The sequence below is a fragment of the Xyrauchen texanus genome, chromosome 13, assembly GCF_025860055.1.
Source record: "Xyrauchen texanus isolate HMW12.3.18 chromosome 13, RBS_HiC_50CHRs, whole genome shotgun sequence".
Classification (NCBI taxonomy): domain Eukaryota; kingdom Metazoa; phylum Chordata; class Actinopteri; order Cypriniformes; family Catostomidae; genus Xyrauchen; species Xyrauchen texanus.
In genome coordinates this window covers 41,548,038-41,573,383 of record NC_068288.1, presented here as the reverse complement: position 1 = coordinate 41,573,383, position 25,346 = coordinate 41,548,038, and the positions used below count along the sequence as shown (strand labels likewise).

The following is a 25,346-nucleotide window of genomic DNA, read 5'->3' as shown; positions in this document are numbered from 1 at the left end:
GTGCCGCTGAAGGTGTCAGTTTCTAGCACCGGTCTGAGTGGCAGTGATGAGACCGTTTGTCCTTCTGGGCTTACACAGAATAACAGGGCGCCTGGCTCAGATCTGACTCACACCACACATAATCTCTGTACGTCCACCAAGAGTCTGAGTGCCATGCCACCTCCATACTATTCCATGTTCCCTGGGCAGCCACCGGTGGGCAGCTCAGAGCAGCTGTATCAGATGAGCAAGCAACAACAGTATGCACTGCACCAACAGCAACAGAGGCAATATCAACAACAGCTGCAGCACCAATATATTCAACAACATAACCATCAACAGCCACAACAACACAATCAACAGCCACAACAACACAATCAACAACAACAATATAATAAACAACACCAATATAACCAACAGCAGCAACAATATAATCAACAACAGCCACAACAGTACAATCAGCAACAACAGTTTAATCAGCAGCAGGAGCAGCAATATCAACAACTGGTACATCAGAAGGAGCGACAGCAGAAGTTGAAACAACAGCAGCAACAACATGAAAATCAACAGCAGCCACAGAATATTGCTACTCACAATTCCAGCATGCCACTTGCAAGTGGTTCACTTAAATCCGACCAGCCTGGCTTGGATCGTTCCAACGATGTTCCTGATTCTAGCAGTGGAGGAGACATGTTGAGCATGATCCGTAGAGTCAAACTTCGCCGGACACTTACCAACGACCGTTCGGCGCCTTTCATCACTCCAAACCATCTCAACTGATTTCTGTTCAAATTCTTTCAATTCTTCTGTTTTTTTTTTAAATAATTTCCCATTTCTGAAAAAAAAAAATTATTTAACAAGACTTTTTTCAAGCCTTTTTTTTATTGTTGAGGTTTGCACACACTTTTTTTTTTTTAGGGGAGGCACAACTGTTGACAAATGTACTACTCCTGCCACATGAAAAGACTTTTTGATTCTGGAAAATCAATTTTGATTTAACTACACTGTGCGTGAACAATCTTTTTTTAAACCAATGTTATTGCTGCAGTGTCTGTGTGAATGTTGCTTCTCAACAAATTAAAATTTTATTCCACAGGCCGTGTGCCTAACGCAATATATACAGATATATATATATATATATATATACACATACATACACGTATACGTGTATATATATATACATATGTATGTGTATGTATGTATAAGTGTGTGTGTGTTTGTGTGTATATATATATATATATATATGTATTTAGCTATATATGTATTTAGATATATAGATCAAGCATTGGAGCTTAAGATATATAGACCTTATTTGTTTGTTGTATTTGCAGAAGACAACAGCACTCAGCCTTTATTAATTGTGGTTGGAGATCAAAAAGTTCTGTATATATTAGCAAAACTGGCTGTTAGGCTGTTGTATTATTTTAGTGTTTCGGTTTGTTTTATAAATTAGTTAAAGCAGCACTAGGCATCTATTTTTGTACAGTTTAGGGTAACAGAAAACTGCACCACTGCCTTTAATGCGCCCAATTACTGGACATGCAGTGCAGTTGCAATTAATGCAGCCCATGAGAGGAAAGGAGGGTGGGAAGGAGATGAGGTGGATGAATGAAGGACTGGAATAGTGGATCATATTTGTGTTGCTTATGATGACTGTGAGAGCTTACGAGGCATCACTTTAGTTATTTATTCAACCTGTTTGATTCTGAATCATTTTTAATCATTTGTTTACCAAATCTTGATGCAGTTGCCCTATAAATGCATATAAACCTGCTCTCCTGGATGATTCGGTATAAAGATTTTGACGCATTTTGACTTGTTTTGAAAAACATTTTTGTTTGTTTTGTTGTTATACCTGGAAAATCTGTGATTCAAAACAATGGCAAAAATAGCATGTCTGATGCATAGATTTTCTTAAACACATTTTGATTTTACCTGAAAGAAGAATATTTTGTCAAAGTGCCCCCTGTTCCTCAAGTATGCAAATATAAAGCTTATTTAATGAAAATGGAAAGCAATAGAATATTAACCTACTTAATGTCCCAAATCTCAGTAAGCAACTTAATCCATCTTAATGAATCATTCTAACCCTAAACCTCAATAAGAAGCTAACATTATTCACACAAGGGGAATCTATACAGCTTTTTATTGCCGTTTTGACAAACGCTTCTCCTAAAAAGAGATCTCTGAGGACGTTTGGTGTAAATGTTCACAACTGAACTAGCAGTTCTGTTCTTTATCAGAGTATTTTTATATTATTATTTGTGTGTTACTTTAACTTTACATTTAAGACTGTGCCTAGTCAGGCCTTAACTGAAATATCTTCAGGCATTTGATGAATGTTATTTTAAAAGCAAACTGTAAGCCTAGTTCAGATACGTACCCCATTTTTAGGTTAATCCTTTTTATTGATTTTTCTAAATACATTTCCTTTAGAGTTTGTTGTTGGTGTGGATTACCCCGAATTTTGTTGCTTCATTGTAATGCACTTGTGCTAATATTAATTTTACTACGCTTCCCTCTTGTTTTCTTAAAGGAAAGCCAATGCTGGACGTTTGCTTTCAAGCATAAAAGTGCACCACCAATGCTATGGTTTTCATTGCCTTTTAACATTTTAAATATCAGGTTCAGTACATCAAGCATCATTTTTATAACATCTCACAATTAGATTTTTGACATCGTATTAATTCTTAAAGGTGTAGGTCACTCAAAATTGAAAATTCTGCTATCGTTTACTCACCCATATGTTGTTTTTAACCTTTATGATATTTTGTTAGGCGGTTTGTTAAGTCTCTAACACCATTCCCTTTTGTTGTATAATTCTTTCCTCCATACAATGAAAGTGAATGGTGACTGAGACTATTATTTCACCCAAGATCTCATTTTGTGTGCTATGGAACAAAAGAAAATCATATATGATTCGAACAACATGAGGGTGCGTGATGTTATTTAATTTGTTTTTACAATGAATAATACAAAAATTGCATTGATGAGACTAATGAGCAATATCACAAGAGCATAAGTGCTGTTGTACTGGGTATCATTATATTTTGAGTAACTTGTATGTTAGACACACTATAACCAGGTAGTTTTTTTTCTGCAATGATGAAAACCGTTCCAAACTAAACCAAGCCACTTGTCCAATTTATGAAGCCCTACAGAGGAGAGAGGCCTTTTACTGTAGGAGCTTGAATATTATTTTACCCTCAAAGGTGAGATGACCAAGATGTTATTTTACTAAATGTGCATTGTTGTTAGTGGCAGCCAGAACAGTAATGTCTGAGGTTTTTAATTTGTGAAAAGGAGACTTTCACTTGTTTTCCTTTCTGAGATACAGGTTGGTTTAACCCTAGCGAGTGTTGCCTGCTATGGTACCGTGATTTATCCTTTAAGTGCTGTTCTGAGTCCAGGTATTTATCATGTTAATAATAAAAACCTACAATATTTTTCATACAGTTGTCATTCACAGGAGGGTTCAATCCATTATGTGTGTTGAGAAGGCCTTTGTTAGTGGTTGATTTGAGATTTATGCTACAGTACTGACGTTAAGAGTGTGCATGTGGTCTCTGAGGTGATTGAGCAGAGAATGTTTGACCCCTGCTGTGTGTGCGAGTGTGTGCGCTAGAGAGTTGATCTCTCAATGTTTAGATAGCTCTTTCTCTGTGCGACAATATGTTTCTAATGTCTGTAGTCAATGCTGAAGCCTCAAACAAAATGGAATGTGGGTTTTAAAATATACCAATGTTGAAAATGAAATATCAGAGTCCTTGTTTTGATTTGCTTCATGTTTTGAAAAAATTTTTAATCCATGCTTGTGCATTAGGACTGCAACGGTACATGTGTCCACACTGAACCGAACGGATACAGGGCCTTCGGTATGGTGCACGCAGTCACACGAATGATTACATATCTTAGCATGTATGAAACCAATATTAAAACTACATATAACAAACAACACCAACCGTGTAGATCTAAAATGAACAAAGATTGTGGAGCAACACGGGATCTCACAGAACCAAAAGCTAGAGATTGAAGACCCGCCGCCATCTCTAAAATCTTTTGTTTGGGAGTATTAGGGTTTCTCAGTAAACCACAGTAATACTGGGCAACGAGTAGTGAACAGGATGAAGGCTGTGTGTCGGCTCTGTTTCACCGAAGTTGGGTGTCTCTGGTAGCACATCTAATGACTAATTTGCGGTGACATCACCCACATGCGCGTCTCTTGAGCTTATGGGAGCAAAGCATAAACAGTCTGTGCAAGTTGGTCTCGCCACTGTGTTCAAGCAGCCTCTCGCTGCAAGCTCAGAAAGAGTTAAAGCGATAACGAATGCCATAGGAATATTTATTGCTGCAGATATGCGACCATACTCAGTCGTTGAGAAAACAGGATTTAAGCATCTGCTTAACGTGCTTGAGCCCCTTTATAAAGTTTCTACAAGAATGCATTTCAGCAATTCTTTAGTGCCTCAATTCTTATACATGCTCAAACCGTTGCAGCCCAAAATATTTTTTTATGCATACATTTATCTAAAATCTGCCATTTATATTAAGACCGCACTATTCATATTCCTGTTTTCTATCATTTTCTGAAACTAATATAGCTTGTAATACGTAATGTACCAATTCCAAAGTACTTTTTAAGAAATATTTTAAATTTTGACAATGTCGGTCAATAATTTTGAATAATAATAATAATATAAAAAACCTAAATATTTTAAGTTTAATTTAGTTAAGCATTACACACTTGAACTTGATGGGATTTTGCAAAAAAAAATAGCATTTGTACTTATTAACTGAGCGTCACCACTTCTCATAGAGTGCTTTAGCTTGATAATAGCGTAATGTGCTCAAAAGTGAATAAGTCAGCATGGTCGAACCCTCTGCAAGAAGCAATATTCTGAATTTTCGGATGTTAAATCCTCTGCTGTGAGTTTGTTCCTGTATTTGTGAGATGCTGCGGAGAGTTTAAATTTATTTGCTGATTCTGTCTGAAACTTTAAATAAATGGTTGCTGTAAAAAAGCTTTAGTTGACTATTCATTCAGACAACCCACCAACTAGTAAATAAGAAAAATTGGTAGTTTTGGTAATTTGTACACTTCCATTGGAGTCGCCAATATTTTTAATTAGTTTTAGTAAGAGAGAGAAAGAGTTAAAGGTTCACACAGTATTGTTTTACGTATGTCGTCTTGAACTAACACTGACACCTAGTGGCGTGGTTTTATTTGTAGCATCTTTCAAACGCAATCATTTTCAGTTACAAATGCCATTGTAGAACTATTCGCTATTCACAGTCTGCCATGATTTATACAGTCCACAAGTGAAAGTGTCCAACAACAGGGTAGTTACTAAGAGTAAGCAAGTAGTGTTTGGTCGGTCATGTAATCATAACATGGCAGCTACCGTGAGGAGACCCTCTCCATGTAGAATAAAACTGCTTTTACAGGGTTACTAATATGACTGGAGTCTTCATCTCACGGTAGTGGTCATTATTTTATACATATATCTGAAAATTAGTATTAATTTATTTTGGAGTGAAACCTTTTTTTAATGGGGAAAAAATACTTGGTGCCCCTTTAAAGTTAGCACACTAACATATAGATGACCTCAAAGTGAACAGAGTCAGACATGGACTAAAACCCACAAAAGTATCTTTACTTCGTGGGGTCTTCTTGCATATGAAACCAAATGCCTTATATAACTGCTATTTCTGGAATTTAAAAGCGATGTAAATTATATCTGATGATTCATATAGTGTTTGAGATCAGATATCACTTACACAAGCACACAGTCAGGCTCGATTCAAATATAAGAGGGTTGTGTATCACGGCGACTAAGCATTTTATAATGTAGATGTCGTATGACGTTACCGGTCACGATTAACCCGTGTTCTGAACTGACCTCAATGCACTCGGTGTTGCTCTGTGATTGCAGCATGCTGACTCATCGTGCCGGTTTTGCCAACTAACACAAGATGGCGCTGCGAACCTCCACGGAACCATCGTCATTTAGCAGTTCCAGGAACAGCGGCCTCTTCCTGCTCAAAATAGAATGTGGGGAATCGGTTTTCCCGGGAGATAAAGCACCAGTGGCCATGGGGATGCAGTGAATGAATCAAATCAGTGGTCAAGTGTAAACTATGTTTTCTACAACATTTCCTGTCAACGGTTGGTATGTTAATTAACTGTAAACAGTAAGGAGTTCTGTTGATGTATAATTGTGCACACTTGCCAGTATTTTCCATTTATTATTAATGTTTGATAGCTTCTGTGGCCCTATATTTGGATACTTGTGCCACACTGAAAATTGTATGAATGCTAGTGTTGGATAACAAAATATGGCATGTATTTTTAAAGAAAGATAACGCCAGTGTTGGTTAAGTTACTCTAAAAAAGTAATTAATTGCTAACTAATAATTACATCTTCTACAGTGTAATTAGATTACTGTACTAATGACTCTGTCTGAAAAGTAATTGCAATTCTAATTACTTTCTAAAACTCAATCTCGGCCAGATGAAAAATCCATGGATAGACATGAAAACCTTCTTTTAATTCTTTCAGATAAATGATATCAAATTAAATAAATGATTAATGAACTGGCCAAAGAATTGAAGTGGACTGCGTTAAGTTAGAAAACATATATTTTAGCATTAGGCTGTACATTTCAGTTTTAAATTCACTATTGTTTTATATAGAATTGTTCTATAGTCTATATGGTATTTAGCACAATTACATCAGAAGTAACTAATTAAATTACTGAAAAATTAAGAGTAATCCCTTACTATTTAATGAAAAGTAATTTAATTACAGTAATTTTAATTAATAATTAATGCATTACACCTAACACTGGATAGCACAAGCTTACTTTTCACAAAAACGGGTTAGGTTTCTAATGATAAAAAAAATTAGATATTGATTTAAATGTAATATTTGGACTCTTTCTGGTCGTCAAAGTGGAATGTCCATATTTAATGTGATGAACTGCCCGTCGTTACTAAGACCGACTTTATACATCCACTAAAAATCATTTTTAGTTGGTTTCAAAGTAACTGCAAAAATGGCTCAGAGAAATAATTTCTTTGCAGAGGCCACTTTTTAAATATTTTGTTATTAAATGGAATGACATTCATATATTAAATATGGCTTAAAGGTGCACTCAGTATTTTTTTTCCCCATTAAAAAAAGTTTAGCTCCTAAAGAAACGAATTGCAATTTTAAAACGTGTATATAATCATGACCACACACGTGAGATGAGGACCCTGGTCATATAAGTAACCTTATAAAAGCTGTTTTACTCAACATTGGGCAGGGGTGCCCTCATGGTTTATCACGTGACCTGCTGAATACTACTCGCTTAATCTCAATAACAGTCTTGTTATTGGACACTTTCACTCCTGTATTAATGGCTGATTGTGAATGGTGAATTCACACAATGGCATCTGTAACTGAAAACTATTGATTTTGAATGATGCTGCATCCACACCACTAGGTGTCACTGTAAGTCCAAAATGACACAAAAAGTTACTAAGTGCACATTAAATAAATAGTTCTTGAGGCATGCACAAAGTGTTAGATGGCGCAATAGGAAGTGTAATTGAGCTTGAAATCATGATCGCCAAGGAGACTGCTGAGGTCAAGATTTATAGTGAAAAAGGAGTTATGTTCTTATCCAGACCTGCTTGGATTGCTTCAGAAGACATGGATTAAACCACTGGAGTTATATGGATTACTTTTGTGCTGCCTCCATTCACTTGCATTGTATGGACCTACAGAGCTGAAATATTCTTAAAATCTTAATTTGTGTTCTGCAGAAGAAAGTCAGTCGTACACATCTGGGATGGCATGAGGGTGAGTAAATGATGAGAAAATTTTCCTTTTACTGTGAACTATTCTTTTACGTTTTTATGTACTGTATAAGTTTACATTTGATCTTTCATAGACTATTTGCATAAAATGTATTATTTTGCCAGGGTAGGGGTTATTGACCTACTCAAAAAACTAGTCGCATGAGTGAAAAGATCAAATGAACTGCAATCAAAGTTTTTCTGTTCATTTGTTTGTTGTTCTAGTTCCCTTCCTTTATTATATGTGTAACTTTGGTTTCTTCACCCATTTGGGATGAGTAAATAGGTGAGTGTTTGAGTTTCCAACTTCAGTGTGTGTGTGTGTGTGTGTGTGTGTTTGTTTGTTTAAAAGTGTGTGACTAAGTGAATTTTCATCCAATCACTGTGAGTCACTTCCAGAGTTTTGGATTATCCACTCCAGCAGTAACTGTTTCCTTAACCACAGAACATTAACACTGATCCCCAAACAACCCTGAACTTGAACCTTATCCCAGTTATACCCCTTCCTTATCTTTTCATTTCTATGTTATTTATGATTCACACCAAACCAAAAACACCTGCCTTCCCTTGGGATCCCCCAACACTTAAGTAAATGTCTGTGACCTTGTCTCTGTGTGTGTGTGTGTGTGTGTGTGTGTGTGTGTGTGTGTGTGTGTGTGTGTGTGTCTGTGAATGTGTCTAACAGTGACACACTTCTTTTATGTAACTCTAAACAACATTCGTTAGTGTTGACTGCATAGTATGATTAAAGGGATAGTTCACCCGAAAATGAAATTCTCTCATTATTTACTCACCCTCATGCCATCCCAGATTTGTATGACTTTCTTTCTTTTGCTGAACACAAAGAAAGATTTTAAGAAGAATATTTCAGCTATGTTGGTCCATTCAATGCAATTCAATGGCGGACAGAAATTTGAAGCTTCAAAAAGCACATAAAGGCAGCATTTAAGTAACACATAAGACTCCAGTGGTTTAGTCCATGTCTTTTGAATTTATCCAATCGGTTCTGGGTGAGAAAATTTTTAAACAAAAATCTTGTCCACTTTCACCAGCCCTCCAATGCACGTTCATGTGAAGACTGTTGTTGTTGTGGTGGTGATTCACATTATTTGTGCATATTGTCACCTACTGCGCAGGGAGGAAGAAAAAAGGGAGGGTAAAAGGGTTGGTGAAAGTGGAGATTTATAGTAAAACAGAAATCAAATTGGCAAATTTCTCACCCACACCTATTATATCATTTATGAAGATATGGATTCAACCACAGGAGTCTTGTGGATTACTATTATGCTGCCTTTATGTGCTTGTTAGAGCTTCAATATTTTGGTCACCATTCAATTGCATTGAATGGACCCACAGAACTGAAATATTCTTCTAAAAGTCTTCGTTTGTGTTCTGCAGGAGAAAGTAAGTCATACAGTATGGCATGGGGTGAGTAAATGATGAGAGAATTTTCATTTTTGGATGAAATATTCCTTTAAGGTGCACCTGTCCAAACCGCACACTTCTGCCTTATTCTACGCAATTCTGTTGTATGTGTTGTGCGAGTAGTAAACAATGAAAATGCAACAAAGAAGAGTACTGCGTGTACCCGGCTGATGTACTTCAACTCAATATGGAGTGTGAAATGCAGCACGTAGCGGAAAGGGGCGAAGTAACCAGGCTGTGTTGGTGGTTTACAAAAACGTTGTAAATAGAGGAGAATGTGGAAACTAGCAAAACATCAGTGAAGACAGCACCTTAAGATGAATGCTTTACCATCACCCCACGCTGTGTAAATATGTTTCAACCGAGGATGGCCAACACACTAAAGCTAGCGGTAACACATTGCATAAGTTTGAAATGTCACTTCCATCAACTGTTAAACAGCAAATGATTCAGTGTACTAAAAATTTATATATTTTTTAAAAAAGTGTTCCATTTGGGACGGTACTACACTTGGAAAATTCATACACTACATGGCTGAGTGCATAGTGTATTGTGCGTCATGTGGGACACACGTGACGCACAATAGACTATAATTAAATTTTATGAGAGGAACAGACCGGAATTTAAGTCATTACTAATTCTGTTTCTCGCCCAAAGCTATTGTATTTGTCTTTTTATGATTTTTATTTATTTATTTATTTTCCATAACAGAGCTGGTTGGACGTTCTTCTAAACCTCTTCATTTTTGTTCCATGAAAGATAGTCATAACGTTTGTTTGGGACAATAAAAGGGTGAATAAATGATTACAGAACTTTCATTTCTGGGTGTACCATCCCCCTTCTCTCGCTCCCATTACCACCCAAGATGGTCTGAATAAACCCATGTCTGTTTATGGCTTTAGTAGTTGTGCCAGCATCCCTGATCTGTCATGGCTGTGATTTCTGACACACTGCATGATGCTCTCATGATGCTCCTCCTGACAGCTGTATCACACCAGTGTCTGGCACTCTCATAATAACTTCTTAATAACTTCTTAATATTCTGCTGTACAGCACACTTTCCCATAACTGGACAATTGCATTTTAAGGCCCAGAATTGACTGCACACTTCATATACATGTATTTACTTAAGTAGTGTTTTTATAAAATACAGTTCTGATCGTTTCTGATATATGTTTTATATTAAACATTTTCGTAAACTGCTGCAATAGGCATTTATTATAAAATACCGCTCAAGTTACTTTGGATTATATGCGAGAGTTCTTATGTGTGTTGTTTTGTAATTTTTTCAAATTTTGCTGCGTATATATAAACATGTCAGTTATGCATGGGGGGTTTAATGTTACTTGAATCACTGTAGTGTTGCTTTTTGACTATTTGCGAACACTTTCATTTTTGTACTTGTAAGTGTGAGGGCATCATAAGCTGTCTGAATCTAATTTGTGGGTCAGTCTTCTATTTCACACTTGCTTTTGTTGCCAGGGAAATACTTGCGTCATAACTTTTTATCACAATCATGATCTTTTCATTTGACTTGGCTTCTTCAATTCTGCAAATAACACAGAAGAAATAAAGTCATACGGCCTTGGAAAAACATGAGCCTGACAGAATTTACATTTTGAGTGCACTCAGAATCACTTTAAGCCTCCGTAATGAGGGTCTAGTCATAAACAGAATATGATCTTTATATGAATGAGAATTTATCCCCACCCCCTATGAAGCATCTGTTGCAATCCACACATGAAAGGAGGAAATGCTTTTATAACCCTAACGGTTGGATCATCTAACCCTTTGAGCTTCCACATGTGTTTTGTTTGCCCATTTATTCAGCGCAAACTGTGCTATGATGTCAATCCTATTATACTGACTGTGTAATAAATGTGTTAATATGTAGCCATAGTTATATTCAATGTGGGTTCGGTCAAATGTCTTTCAGGTGTTGTGGTCAGGCAGTGTCATATGACTAAGAACCTTTGGACTTCATCCCAGTTTAATGAAGACGGTCTGTCAGTGGAGTGTGTTTTATTACACTTTTCCTCAAACTGCGATCACTCCTTATTGATTGAGTTGTTTCGAGATGGTTTGTCATTGCGTTACAATGTGACCATAAATTATGTTTGATTAAATTATCAGGTTGAGCAATACTGTATGACTCGTTAACATTGTTTTACAGTGAATGCTTACAAAATTACATTATAATTGTAACTTTTTCGGTGTCTCTCAATACCTGGGACGTGGTTTCCTGGGATGACCATGTTATTTGAATATGTACCATGGTAATACATGGTAATAATGATCTTTGATGTACTTAAAGTATCATGCAAGTATCATGGTATGTAAATATGGTTGTCAATCAGTATTGTATCACAGTAATATGGTATAACCTTCTGATATCATCACTGTACCATGGGACCATCACAGTACTGATTTATCAGTAAATAGTAAAGAAAACATCTTTGTTGTTGTTGTTGTGCTCGGAAGCTGAAATAAGATCTGCGCCTCTGCCCAGTACAAAGTACACAAAAGCTGCTTTTTTTTTTTTTTAGATAATTTTCCCGCCAAAATGCAGCTGGCCTTGTATCCAGTGTCCTCTGTAACCACGGTGACCAAAGCCTATTGCAATCCTGTGCCACGTGAGTGAGGAGGCCGATGTTGAATTACTGTGCCACACACGCTGATGTTGTTTTGTTCTCAAAGCCATGCCACATGGACTGTGTGTGTGTGTGTGTGTGTGTGTGTGTGTGTGTGTGTGTGTGTGTGTATCATGCTGAGGTAATGAAGTCTGGCATACCCCCCAGGAGCCCTCACCTCCTCTGTGTGCTGCTTGAGTTACATGTTCCCTCTGAAACTTCAAAGAATATCTCCACAATGCAGGCTGAAATGTAAAGGTCTTTAATAGGTGCTGGCAGTCATTGAAAGTTCTGTAAAATAATAGCTGTACGTCATCATGGCTCCACTTAACCACTAGATGCCCCTGTAATTCTAGGTTCACACATCCTCCGTGAGCGAGGCGTGAGCGGCGTTTCGGCACCCAAATTAACGGATTACACCATTCACACTGCAAGTGTGAGTTGCTGGGGGATGTTCACTGTCCATCGCTGTCCATTTCTGCATATCGCGGCGGCTCATTTTTGCTTATCGCGGCTGACCCACCGGGCCACTTGGTTATCCCGCTGGCAAGTCTGCCCCTGATCAGCCCCAAAGTGCGTTGGCCCACTGGGAAAATGCCCGGTATACCAGATTGCCAGTCCAGCCCTGGTCGCTAGGTGATGCATCCCAGAAGCGGCAGTGAACGGATAGATTCTGCGTTGAGCCTATATTTGCCGTGCGGCTCATGCCGAGCTCAACGGCTCTGGGTGCAGTACAACAAAAAAATGATCAGGAGAGTATAGAAATGACACACAAGCAAGTCAGATTTATTTAAACGAAACCTATAGTACACTACATTTTATATGTTTGCTGACCCCCATGCACATCTATCTTTCTGTCTGTCTGTCTGTCTGTCAAAATGAAAAGTTCTATTTATCGCGCTTTCATTCTACCTTCCTATATCCATCTCTCTATGAAGCTTTATTGGTCTATCCTTCTATAACTGTCTATCTGTTGTTATATATCTGACTATCTTACTGATCTGTAAATAAAGTTAAAGTAAGGTATTTTATACTCCATAAACAGTTGCCTCTGTAAACTGTATGTTTTATGTGACATTTAGGTAAAATTAAGTAAGCATTTTCTGAAGTGGTCTCATTGACAGATGCTTCTGGAAGCAATGTTAGTGAGTGAGAGAGAAATGGTGTACAGCACGAGGTCGCTCCCCTCAGCGGCACACTCATTGACCTTTTGTTCTCTCCTGCTCGGCGACAAGAGAAGGGAAAGCGCGCGAAACAGCCGAACGCAGCACAGAGCGGCAGCTGGCAGAGGATACTACAATGGCGTACAGTCCTGACAAAGAGAGGACCTGTTCCCGCACTATGCAAAAGTGCTGGCACTCTTCCAAACACATTCCTCGCAGTGAGACTCCTTCAGAGGAGCGCGAGAGAGAGCGAAAGAAAGAGAGAGCGAGGAAGAGTGCCTGTTGCATTGTGCTGGTCTTTCTTTTTCTCTCTTTCTGTTTTTGTACTCTGTTGGGTGGCTTAGTGTTTCGTCAGCGGTGGTTTACTGCACATCCAATCTAATGATTAGTTGGGGTTGAGGCATTTGTGAAATCATCTTAGCTGTAACAACAAGGCTGTTATTGCATAGACATTGTCCCTTTAAAAAGAGTATTTTTTTTCTCGTTAAGTGTTCTGTTGGCACTGGCCTTTAAGTGTTAGTTCACCCAAAAATAAAACCTCTGTCATTACCTACTCATCCTGATGTTGTTCTAAACCAGAATGCTCTCACTGCTTTTCTTAATGCATAAAATGAAAGTAAAGGGTGACTGGGGGTAAAAATCTGCCTTTTGTGTTCCAGAGAAGAAAGAAAGTCATATGGGTTAGGAACAAGATATGGGTGAGTACATGATGACAGAATTTTCAGGAATTTAAAGGCTAGTTCACACTGCCCTGACATTTTTGGGGGACAGTCTGAACGACTAAGAAATTATCAGTGCAGATCCCAAATCTATTGTTAATCCTTGAAATACCCTGGAGTACCATGTAAATAGAATGGTAAATCAATATGGTAATGATTCGATTACATTAGTGACATTAGGGTGAGTAATGAATGACAGAATTTTCATTTTTGGGTGAACTGTTCCTTTAAAGCAGAGTGTATAGAATCACTTCTGAGAAATGCCTGAAATGTCGAATTCCAGTAAGAAGTGTTTAGGCTGTGAATGAGAATTAGAAAACGGTCTGTACTGATTCCAAGTACCTGGAGAAGGGGCCTCTCGCTATGTAGTAAATCCAATCCTGGGATTCTATGAATGGGGCTGTATCTTTGAAGCAATCTGCTTTAGCAAACAGAAGCACACTGCAGTACCATTGGCACCGTCAAAATTCTACGTGTCACATTTCCACGGAAGAACTTGAGTAGCCTTTATGTTTCCCCAGAAAAGTCCCCTATCCCAACTCCCATTCTCACATTACATATGCAAGCGGAAAGCTACATTTACACCCGCTTTCCAAGCGCCTCCTCTAGATCCCACCCACTTATTACTAGCAGGTCCATCATAACTCCCACCATGCTCTATATGTGTGCATTGCACATGTGAACTCCAGGTTTGTCTTTAACATTTGCCTTCAGGACTATGGCAACATGGACCTCACATTCCTTTAAGTAACGTCACTTGCTCTTTAAAAAGTAGAAGAGGAATAACTTAAATTGTACCCTTAAAGGGACAGTTCACCCAAAATAAGAAATTCCGTCTGCATTTAATAACTCCCATGTTGTTACAGATCCATATGTGTTACTTTTGTTCATGGAACACAAAAGGAGGTATCTAGCAGAATGTCCAAACTGCTCTTTTCCATACTATAAAAGTGAATGGTGACTACAGGGGTTCCTTAGACCTCATTCACTTTCATTGTATGGAAAAGTGCAATTTCGAGGTTTGGAACGATATGAGGGTGAGTAAATTATCCCTTTAACTAACCGTTAGTTTCCCAGTCTCATTTTTCCTCTCTTCTGTCTCACTTTTCTCTGGCTCATTCTTTCGCAATGTAATGCAACGTGGCTGTGACATTTGATCTTTCCAACAGTTGTCATTACCAGGCCCTACAGAGACACTTATCCCTGTATAAGGGCTTTGTGGCGAGTTGCAAATGGTGGTGGAGTGATAACAACTGAAGAACATCTACAGTAGATGGACAGAAATTGAGAGAGTGTGCATTACATTGCTTTCCGTGATTAGCCTATATAAACCATATATAAACCATATTAACAACTAATTTTACAAAGAAAATGTAAGTGGTGTTTGCCTGTCAAAAGAGATAGTCCCGTCACAAACCTACACCATTGGTTGAGCTCGGGATGTTCAAACAAGCAGAGCAATATTTTTATTTGAGTGTAGGAATAACACCCAAAAAGGAAAATTCTCTCATCATTTACTTCCCCTCATGCCATTCCAGATGTGTATGACTTACTTTCTTCTGCAGAACACACATGATGAGATTTAGAGGAATATTTCAGCTCTGCAAGTCCTCACAATGCAAGTAAATGAGTACCAAATTTAGAAGCTCCAAAAGCACATAAAGGCAGCATAAAAGTAATCCATACTCAAGTGATTAAATCCATTTTTTCAGTAGTGATATGGAAAGTGTAGGTGAGAATCAGGTCAATATTTTAGAAGTGCTTAAGGTGGTCTTATTGTTTTGCTGGGACCCTGTAATTCATCAGAGCGACGTTTTCAGTCGATGATCATGCCCAGGTAAGCCTGTGCATTAATGCAGCCCTGTTGCCAACTACTGGGCAGGGAGGAGAATCAATAGTAAAAAAGGACTTGAATATTGATCTTAAATATCCCTTTTGGGGTGAACTATCCCTTTAAGGCCAACCAATCAACAAACTGAATTTCAAATGAGTTCAATACAGGCATTACATTTGATCTTGCCTCCTATCTATTACTTTAAAAAGGAAATGTCAGTGAACAAATTTGGTTTTCTTTCTTACGTGGTACACTAAAGTTATTTTCCTATAAAATCATTGGTTGAGTTTAGCTTTGGGTTAGGGGATAACACAACATCGTTCATTGGTTGGTTTGTTTTTCTCTATGGCAGTAAAAGTCATACTTTAATGTATGCTTTCTTTCGATTTCTTACAATTTCGTTATCTTGTACTATTATTATGAATTGTCATGAGTCCGGGTTGGAAATTAATCTTACAGTCGCTTACTTAAAGTTTTCTATGTATATCATGCTAGGATATTTAACATTGATAAAAAATCATAGATTTCACCTGTGAGTATCATACAGAGCTGGAACTGATCAGTCATTCTCTAGGGTTCAATGAACCCTTAACTGCCTGCTATGTATTGTGTGTGTGTGTGTGCGCACGCATAATACCCATATGTATTCTTCATGTGTTTATGCACGCTCATGTAAATCCTGGCTCAAAGGGTCGTGATGGAACATAGCAAAAATCCTCAGACGCCCTCTGAGACCACAGTTACCGAGGGGGAGGAAGAATACTGCGCATACTGTAATTACTCCAACACAAACTCCTCCCAGACTCGGTGAAAGAATGGAAAAGCCATCGCTCTGCAGGCCACACAGCAGTCCCACTCAAACATGCATGCCACACGCATACACTCTTGCACACTTTTGAATTTAAAGCAAAGGCAGTGAAAACTTTATGGCTGGTTAAAAGGCTTTGTACAGCCGACTCCTGCATATTTAACCACAGTGTACACAGAGTTATGTTTCCATCCTGAATCATGAGCTTTGGTTTAATTTTTAATCTTGAAAAGAAGTGGAGACATTCTGGACAAAAAAAAAAAAAGAAAGTTTTTAGATGATGGTTTCACATTTTCTTTTTCTCTTTCGTATGTTTTTTAAAACCTCAACAGCGCTCTTCCTGTCTGCGCTCAATGAAAAGTGAGGTTTCATTGTTCTTTATGAGGTTCAAAGTGAAGGATGTCACATTTTGGCGTCTCTCCAAAGATGTGTAAAGACTTTCTTCTTCCTCAAGTAACCTCAAATGCATATTATAAATCTCCATTTATGCACAGTCAAATTTTCTGATGCAAATTCTCCCACGTAATACTTTTATCAATGCAAGTAAAGGCTGATTTATACTTCTGCGTTAAACCTATGCCATAGCCTCAACATGGTGGCCTACGTGGTGGTTTGCATTTAGAGTTCTGCGTTGGTGTCTGCATCATTCTGTGAGTGTACTGCCAAAATGCTTGTGTATTGGAAGATTATGCCTTCATTTCTCAAAATAGTTTTTCATTTAATAAATGCAAGCAATATAATTCATGGATTCAAAAGTATTTCATACGTTATTGCAGCATTACAAAGTATTTCATCAAAGAACATGAACACGTTGAGATTTAGGAACAGTACATAATATTTATCATGCCTGTTGCCTGCCATGCAGGGATAAAATAAATCAGGCATACATTATATGCTTGCTCTTGAGTCACTTAAATAATAATACATATTTTGGCATACTTTGGAATTACCCAGCCAATCACATGTAAGCCATTGCTTTACATGTCTGCTCACAATCTATCACATTGCTGTTTCAGTGTGCTAACACGGCAACCTCCACCACCCCACCACCACCAGTTGAGTCCCATCCTGCACAGGGGTAGATGTAATAAAAATCATTAAAACTGTAGCTTCTCCGTTGACCAACACAAAATGGTTGTCTTTTTTAAAGCTTAAAAGCTTGACTTTACAATACACAAAGGCAATATAACCAACTCTTAACAGGTGATTTTTAATTTGAAAGAAATACGATTATTTAGTGTGCACTACTATACTGTCAAACATAAAGTCAAAACATCATTGGAATAGTCTAGAGTAGACTACAACATGCATATTGTCTCACTCAGACCAAATTGAGTTAAATCTAGTTTAAGTTTGTGTTTGTATGCATCTCGAATAAAATGGATGTACACTGAACAAAAATATGAACGCAACATGTAAAGTGTCGTTCCCATGTTTCATGAGCTGAAATAAAAGATCCCAGAAATTTTCCATATGCATAAAAAGCTTATTTCTCTTAAATTTTGTGCACAAATTTGTTTGCATCCCTGTTAGTGTGCATTTCTCCTTTGCCAAGATAATCCATCCACCTGACAGGTGTGTCATATCAAGAAGCTGATTAAACAGCTGTAGCGGCTATGGCATAGGTTCAACGCGGAAGTATAAATCAGCCTTTACTTGCATTGAAAAAAGTATTACGTGGGAGAATTTGCATCAGAAAATTTGACTATGCATAAATGGAGATTTATAATATGCATTTGAGGTTACTTCAGAAGACAATAAAAGGCCACTAAAAAATTGGGTGTTTTGTCACACAACACAATGCCACAGATGTCTCAGGTTTTGAGGGAGCGTGCAATTGGCATGCTGACTGCAGCAATGCCCACCAGAGCTGTTGCCAGAGAATTTAATGTTAATTTCTCTACCATAAGCCACCTCCAACATCGTTTTATATAGTAGAATTTGGCAGTACGTCAAACCGGCCTCACAACTGCAGACCACGTGTAACCACGCCAGCCCAGGACCTTCACATCTGGCTTCTACACCTGGGGGATCGTCTGAGACCAGCCACTCGGACAGCTGTTGAAACTGTGGGTTTGCACAACCGAAGAATTTCTGCACAAACTGTCAGAAACCGTCTCAGGGAAGCTCATCTGCGTGCTCGTCGTCCTCACCAGGGTTTTGGCCTAACTGCAGTTTGGTGTCGTAACCGACTTCAGTGGGCAAATGCTCCCCTTCGATGGCCACTGGCATGCTGGAGAAGTGTGCTCTTCACGAATGAATCCCAGTTTCAACTGTACTGGGCAGATGGCAGACAGCGTGGAAGGCATCGTGTGGGCGAGCGGTTTGCTGATGTCAACGTTGTGAACCGAGCACCCGTGGTGAAGGTGGGGGGTTATGGTATGGGCAGGCAAAGCTACGGACAATGAACACAATTGCATTTTATCGATTGCAATTTGAATGCACAAAGATACCATGACGAGATCCTGAGGCCCATTGTCGTGCCATTCATCCGCCGCCATCACCTCATGTTTCAGCATGATAATGCACGGCCCCATGTCGCAAGGATCTGTACACAATTCCTGGAAGCTGAAAATGTCCCTGTCCTTCCATGGCCTGCATACTCACCAGACATGTCAATCATTGAGTATGTTTGGGATGCTCTGGATCGACATGTACGACAGCATGTTCCAGTTCCTGCCAATATCCAGCAACTTTGCACAGCCACTGAAGAGGAGTGTGACAACATTCCACAGGCCACAATCAACAGCCTGATCAACTCTTTGAGCAAGGAGATGTGTCGCGCTGCTTGAGGCAAATGGTGGTCACACCAGATGCTGACTGGTTTTCTGATCCACGCCTCCACCTCTTTATGTTTTAAGGTATTTGTGACCAACAGATGCATATCTATATTCCCAGTCATGTAAAATCCAACTTCACAAAACATAAACAGACTATAAAACAGCTGATGCTCCTGATTGAAACAAGCCCAAATAAAATGTGATAAATTGTATCAAATAAAAAGTACATTTAACCAAGTTACTTTTGTATGATTCACACAGGGGAGTAACCTAACTATGTGCAAATCATGGAGCAAACGCCAACTAGTGGAATTTAGTATAGAACACATAACTGAAGAAATTCCATCCAGCTAGTACTACTAAGTGGTACTCCTATCACAAAAATTATGCTTTAGACAATTTTAATGCTCTCAGTTTGGTACGAAAGAATTAATACAAGTGCTTTAACAAAAAGAAATGCTTATTTTTACAAAATGAGGGACTTGTCAAAATTATAAAGGCTGGTAATCTACAGTGTGCCACAGATGCTGTCAGTTGAGCCAACTGGGTTTGATTCAACTTGTATTGAACCCGAGACATTTGTATAAACAAACCCAAATTTGCGTAAGAGTAAGGGCAGTAGGTCAATGCTTTATGGTCATGCCGCAATGTATTGGTAAACCTGAATGATGGACTCGGGGGCGCTAGTGTTGCAGTGACACTGTTGGTCACAGCTGGGACAAACGGTACTCTGGCAGTTACAAGGGAATCTGTCTGCTTTGAAATGTAATATAAATACAGATAGATTAGTGGAAAGTGTTTGCTCACATGTCAGATACCAAAACACCATAATCTATTGCTCCCACCTCTGTGGTTGTGTTGGAGTTGGCATACAGTATATTTGATAAGTAATAACAGCTAGCTAAAAATGAATAGTGATGCACTAATGTTGCCACTGTAGAAATGCATACTGGGTTGTTTCTGAAAAAAAAAAAAAAAAACATTTTGAAATTTCAGTATTGCCCCAAAATCATCCGGCTGTCCATTTTGAGACCGTAGTCGCCAGTTTATCAGATTCATGTAATGGTGCAGTTCGTAATTTCTACGCCACTAATCATATTTGCAAAAATAATGATAATTGATAGTGGAAAAACCTACATGCACAGTTATATTTGCATTTTAAGGTGCGGTGGATTTAAAAAATACTTTGAGGGAAAATTTATTGGTAACACTTTACAATAAGGTTTCATTTGTTAACATTAGATAACAACATTAGTTAACATGAACTAACAATGAACAATACATTTAAAACATTTATTAATCTTAGTAAATTGAGTTAATTACATTAAAACATTTTCTAATGCATTTTATAAGTATTTGTTTATTATTATTTAATATTAGTTAATGCACTGAGCTAACATAAACTAATACTGAACAATTGTAAACTAAAATATACTAAGATTTATAAATGCGCTCTCTCTCTCTCTCTCTCTCTCTCTCTCTCTCTCTCTATATATATATATATTGTTAATAGTTTGTTCATGATAACTAATGCATTAACTTATGTTAACGGATGGAGCCTTATTGTTAACGGATGGAGCCTTATTGTAAATTATTGCACCCTTAAGTTGTTAAATCAGAAATATGTGATTTTTAAAAATTCAGAGGCCAGTTCACAACTTGTGTGAGAAAATACATCTGTAGCTCTTATCATTTTGTTCAAGTCAGCCAATACCAAACATTAGCTAATGATACCACTCATAATCTCATTCTAGCCCTTCATTATCGGTTATGAAGTCAGAGAGCAGGTTAAAATGTTACTGTTAACTTACATTTTCCATTGCGGCGTAATTGGGACATTTGTGTTATTACATTTTACTCAACAGCATTATTAGAGTTTGTGAACAATTTAAATCACGTTTATTTTGGACAGTTTTGCTTTATGTGATTTATAATTTTTTTGTGATTTATTACATCCCTTTAAGTATTGGCCTTAGGCAGACTTGAGTTCAAGCTAATGAGTGTAGTCTAAAATTCCTTTAACTACAGAGTAATTTAACTTGGCTGATAATATAGATTATATATCTGCTGGGAGAGTGTCATTGGGTGTTTATAACATGCTGTTGCTTCATGCTCAAGCGAGACACTAAACATAGAGTCTCTCTCTTTCTCTGCATATGTGTATGAGTACATATTTTCCCACCATAGTGGTGCTATTCTGAGTTGTGTTAAGAGATACGGTAGATTATGTATCTGAACAGCCTGCAGTTGATTGGCTGGCGGCTTTTTCAAAGTCTAGACAGCGCAATGCTTTATGAGGGCCTTATGCTAATCATTTGTAAATTGGTTAATCATACATTTCAGCATGAATGGCTCTGGAAATGTGATCTGATCTTTATTAAAATCACTATAATAATAACTAGATTTTTCAGAAGATGTAAGTGGTGCATGCATGTGAAAAACATGCTTTCTCGATGCTAGGGTGCTGTGGGTGGTTGCCAGGATTTTTTGCATTGCTATGCAGTTGCTAAGCGGTTGCAATGGGGTTCTGGGGGGTTTCTTATTGGCTAAAGTCAAAGGAGCCCACCTCCAGGTCTCTATGACATTCTGTTCCCCAGATATTGCTCAGGACACTCCTTCAGTGTTAGTCTCTATAATATTTTTTTCACCTGTTTTTTTTTTGTCCACCAGAAGAAAATGGAATGTTTGATAGCTTAGAAAAGTAATAGCCCATCTGTCCTCAACAAGTCACACAAATTTAGGTCTCATTCCCAGCCTGATCCTTTCCTTTCCGAGTTGAGCTACTGTGCAATTTGAATGCATTACAAGTTTGTAAATGTACTTGGTTATGTAATGCAAATGTTAAAACGTAATGTCTTACAAATCATTAACTATGCAAAATTGTAGTTATAGTAACATGATTCTATGAAACCAGAAATGTAAGCGCAGTGTAGTTCTAGCGGGAAGACTAGCGGCTGTACATCATCGCACCATTAGCTGGGTAATTCCCAGCCAATCACATGTAAGCCAATGCTTTATAAGTCTGCTCACAATCTATCATATTGCTGTTTCAGTGTGCTAACACAGCAACCTCCACCACCCCACCACCACAGGTTGAGTCCATCCTGCATGGTGGTAGGCTCCTCGTCCCTGCCTCCTATCTCCGGCAGGATATGACGGTTCCGAGTACAACTTCTTCGGACCGTCAGACGGGGGCTTACGCCAAAGAGAGACATTAGATTTCTGTTTTTATATTCATCAACGAATGTCATCTTAAATTTCACTCAAGTCTGCAAGTCTTCCTGATAGAATGATTATTCCTGTCTGTAGCACAAAGTTGTTGGAAAAGTTACTTGCTGAAACTTTATACTAGAGGTTAGGGGTATGCTCAAATCCCAAACCCCAAGTATGCCTTTGGAGGCAGCCTTAAAAACAACTGATTTTAACAGGCCTATTCTAGTTTTTAAGAAATCAGCCGTTATTTTTAGTATGTAACTAATGGAACCTCCAAAATTAGCAGGCATAACGCAAGCATAAAATCAGCAGCTTTTTGTTGCAGTTAATTAGACCTGTGCAGTGGAAAGGCAACACTTTGGCCAGTTATTCTTGTACAAAAGAAAGAAAAAAAGAAAATCTCATGTATACATTTCATTTGCTGTCAAAAATAGGTTTTGATTAAACCATTGCATTTGAATTGGAGTGTGGTTGTTAACAGCTTAAATAGAAGAAACTTTATTGATTTGCTCTCATTGCTTAACATTTGACCTGTTGTAAGAGCAGCAGGTCAGTGTTTAATGGTCAGGCTGCCCTGGGTTGGCACAGCGTTTGGCGAATGTCATGTACTAAGAACATGATGGTCTACATTTGGGTTCCAGGGAAGAAGAAAACATCACCCTGGCCTGACGTGAGGATAAGTGGTTGATGACAGTTTTCATTTTTTTTGGCAAGTTATCCCTTTATTGACAGCAAAGGATGCAGAAACATATTACACATTACAACTCTGTGAATAAAGCATATCGATGAAGTTTAATGAAGTATATAAACTTTAAAATCTGTTAACAGTATTGTGAACTAATAGAGTCAATGAAGGCAATTGAAATCCACTGGTGCGTTTCTCTTTCTTTGAATATCCTACTGTTCGGTATGCACATTTATGGTAGTTTTAAAATGACACATTCTGCACTGTTTAGCTTACATAAACACACCTTTACTCAAGCAAACTCTCAGTCCTTTTGAAAGCAAGTCAGTCGAATCAGCGGCCATCTTGGCTATTTTCTAGTAAGTACAGCTCCTATCTACTTGAATAGAGAGAGACTGAAATCAACAACAAAAAAAAAATGCTTGCCAAGCATACACTTCAATGATAATGTCACATCATTGGGCAACCAATAAAACTGGGCAACAATGGTTTCAAAACCATTTGTGCCATTCTGTATAAAGTCAAGAAAACATGATGATATTTTCCATTCATTTTTCAATGAGTGGCTTCTTTAAATTTTCTCTGCTCTCAGTCAGTCAACCATATGGGAATTCTAGATCTGAGAGTTTGATCCAAAAGTCTATTTCTGCAGGAAGATGCTTTTGCCTGTTTCAGAAGCATTATAAGGGTGTAACATTAATAAATATAGGTGTGGATGATGGATGGAGACTGACAAGATTCTGCATGCAGCCTGAATCCTTAGACAGAATGTAAAGTTCAGTGGTGTTATCTATATAAATGGGTTGTTTATGTTGCCTCTCATAGGTCAAATAGAGCAGCTGTGAAAGAACTATCCCATGTCATTTGACTCCCTCTGAAAGACCATTTTTACATTGTACATACATACGGCGAAGCACTTGAAATCCTAAAAGTACCATACTATTACCATGTTTTCATTTAGAACGTGTACCATGGTATCATTCTTTGAACTACCTTGGAGGACAATGTAAATACCATGGTATGTGAAAATGGAAATCATTCAGTAATATGCAGTCAAAAGTTCAGACACACCTACTCATTCTTTATTGTTACTATTTTTAAGATTGCAGTACAGTGAAGTCATCCAACATGATCACACGGGACGTCACATTGTGCCAATTCACTGACAAACGGCATCTCCTATCAGACATTTTTGCATCGACTCAAGCATGTTAACCTTCCGCTGTGGCGTGACCGTGTTTATAAAATATTAATTCCTCTTCATTGTATTACATCCTTTACAGCTGAAAAGCCGGGTGCAAATAGTCCCTCTGAAATTCAAATTCTATCATTTACTCACCCTCATGCCATCCCAGATGTCTATGACTATCTTTCTTTAGCAGAACACTAACAAAGATTTTTAGAAGAATATCTCCAGTCTGTAGGTCCATACAATGCAAGTGAATGGTGATCAGACATTTGTAGCTCCAATATCACATAACGCAAACTTTAAAGTAATCCATATGACACCAGTGGTTAAATCCATATCTTCAGAACAGATCAAAATATAAGTCCTATTTTTACTCTTAAATCTCCACTTTCACTTTTACATCTGAAAGTCACACATGGTGCCTGTTTAGTTACACTTTCACATCTGAAAGTGAAAGTTAAAGTGAAGATTTAGAGTAAAAAGGGACTTAAATATTGTTACATTTCTAACCCCCACCTATTATATTGCTTTTGAAGATTTGGATTTTACCACTGGAGTCATTTGGATTACTTCTATGTTTCCTTTTATATGATATTTGGAGCTACAAACTAAGGTCTGATCATCATTCACTGTATGGACCTACAGAAATGAGATAATGTACAGACTTGGCTGTTTCAGAAGAAAATTGGTACTTTAATTTACCAAAGTGGCATTCAACTGATCTCAAAGTATAGTCAGGATATTACTGATGCACCATCACTATTTAAAAAATAATTTTTGGATAAAATCTAGACAGACCCCATTTCCAGCAGCCATCACTCCAACACCTTATCCTTGAGTAATCATGCTAAATTGCTAATTTGGTACTACAAAATCACTTGCCATTATATCAAACAGTTGAAAGCTATTTGGTTTGTTAAATTAAGCTTAACATCTTAAGGTCAATATTAGGTCAAAAATGGCAAAAAAGAAGTTTCTCTAGAAACTCATCAGTTAATAATTTTTTGGAGGAATGAAGGCTATACAATGCTTGAAATTGCCAAAAAACAGATTTCATACAAAGGTGTACATTACAGTC

The 25,346-nt window shown here is 37.8% G+C and overlaps 1 protein-coding gene across 1 annotated transcript in view; it reads left to right on the top strand.

The window, feature by feature from the left end:
- The window catches only part of LOC127654232 (protein MTSS 1-like), a 73,771-nt gene extending 70,043 nt beyond the window's left edge, over positions 1 to 3,728 (top strand). The window contains exon 14 of the mRNA XM_052141327.1: positions 1 to 3,728. Coding sequence (XP_051997287.1) covers positions 1 to 759 — 759 coding nt within the window. The 3' untranslated portion in view covers positions 760 to 3,728.
- Positions 3,729 to 25,346: the final 21,618 nt, after the last annotated feature.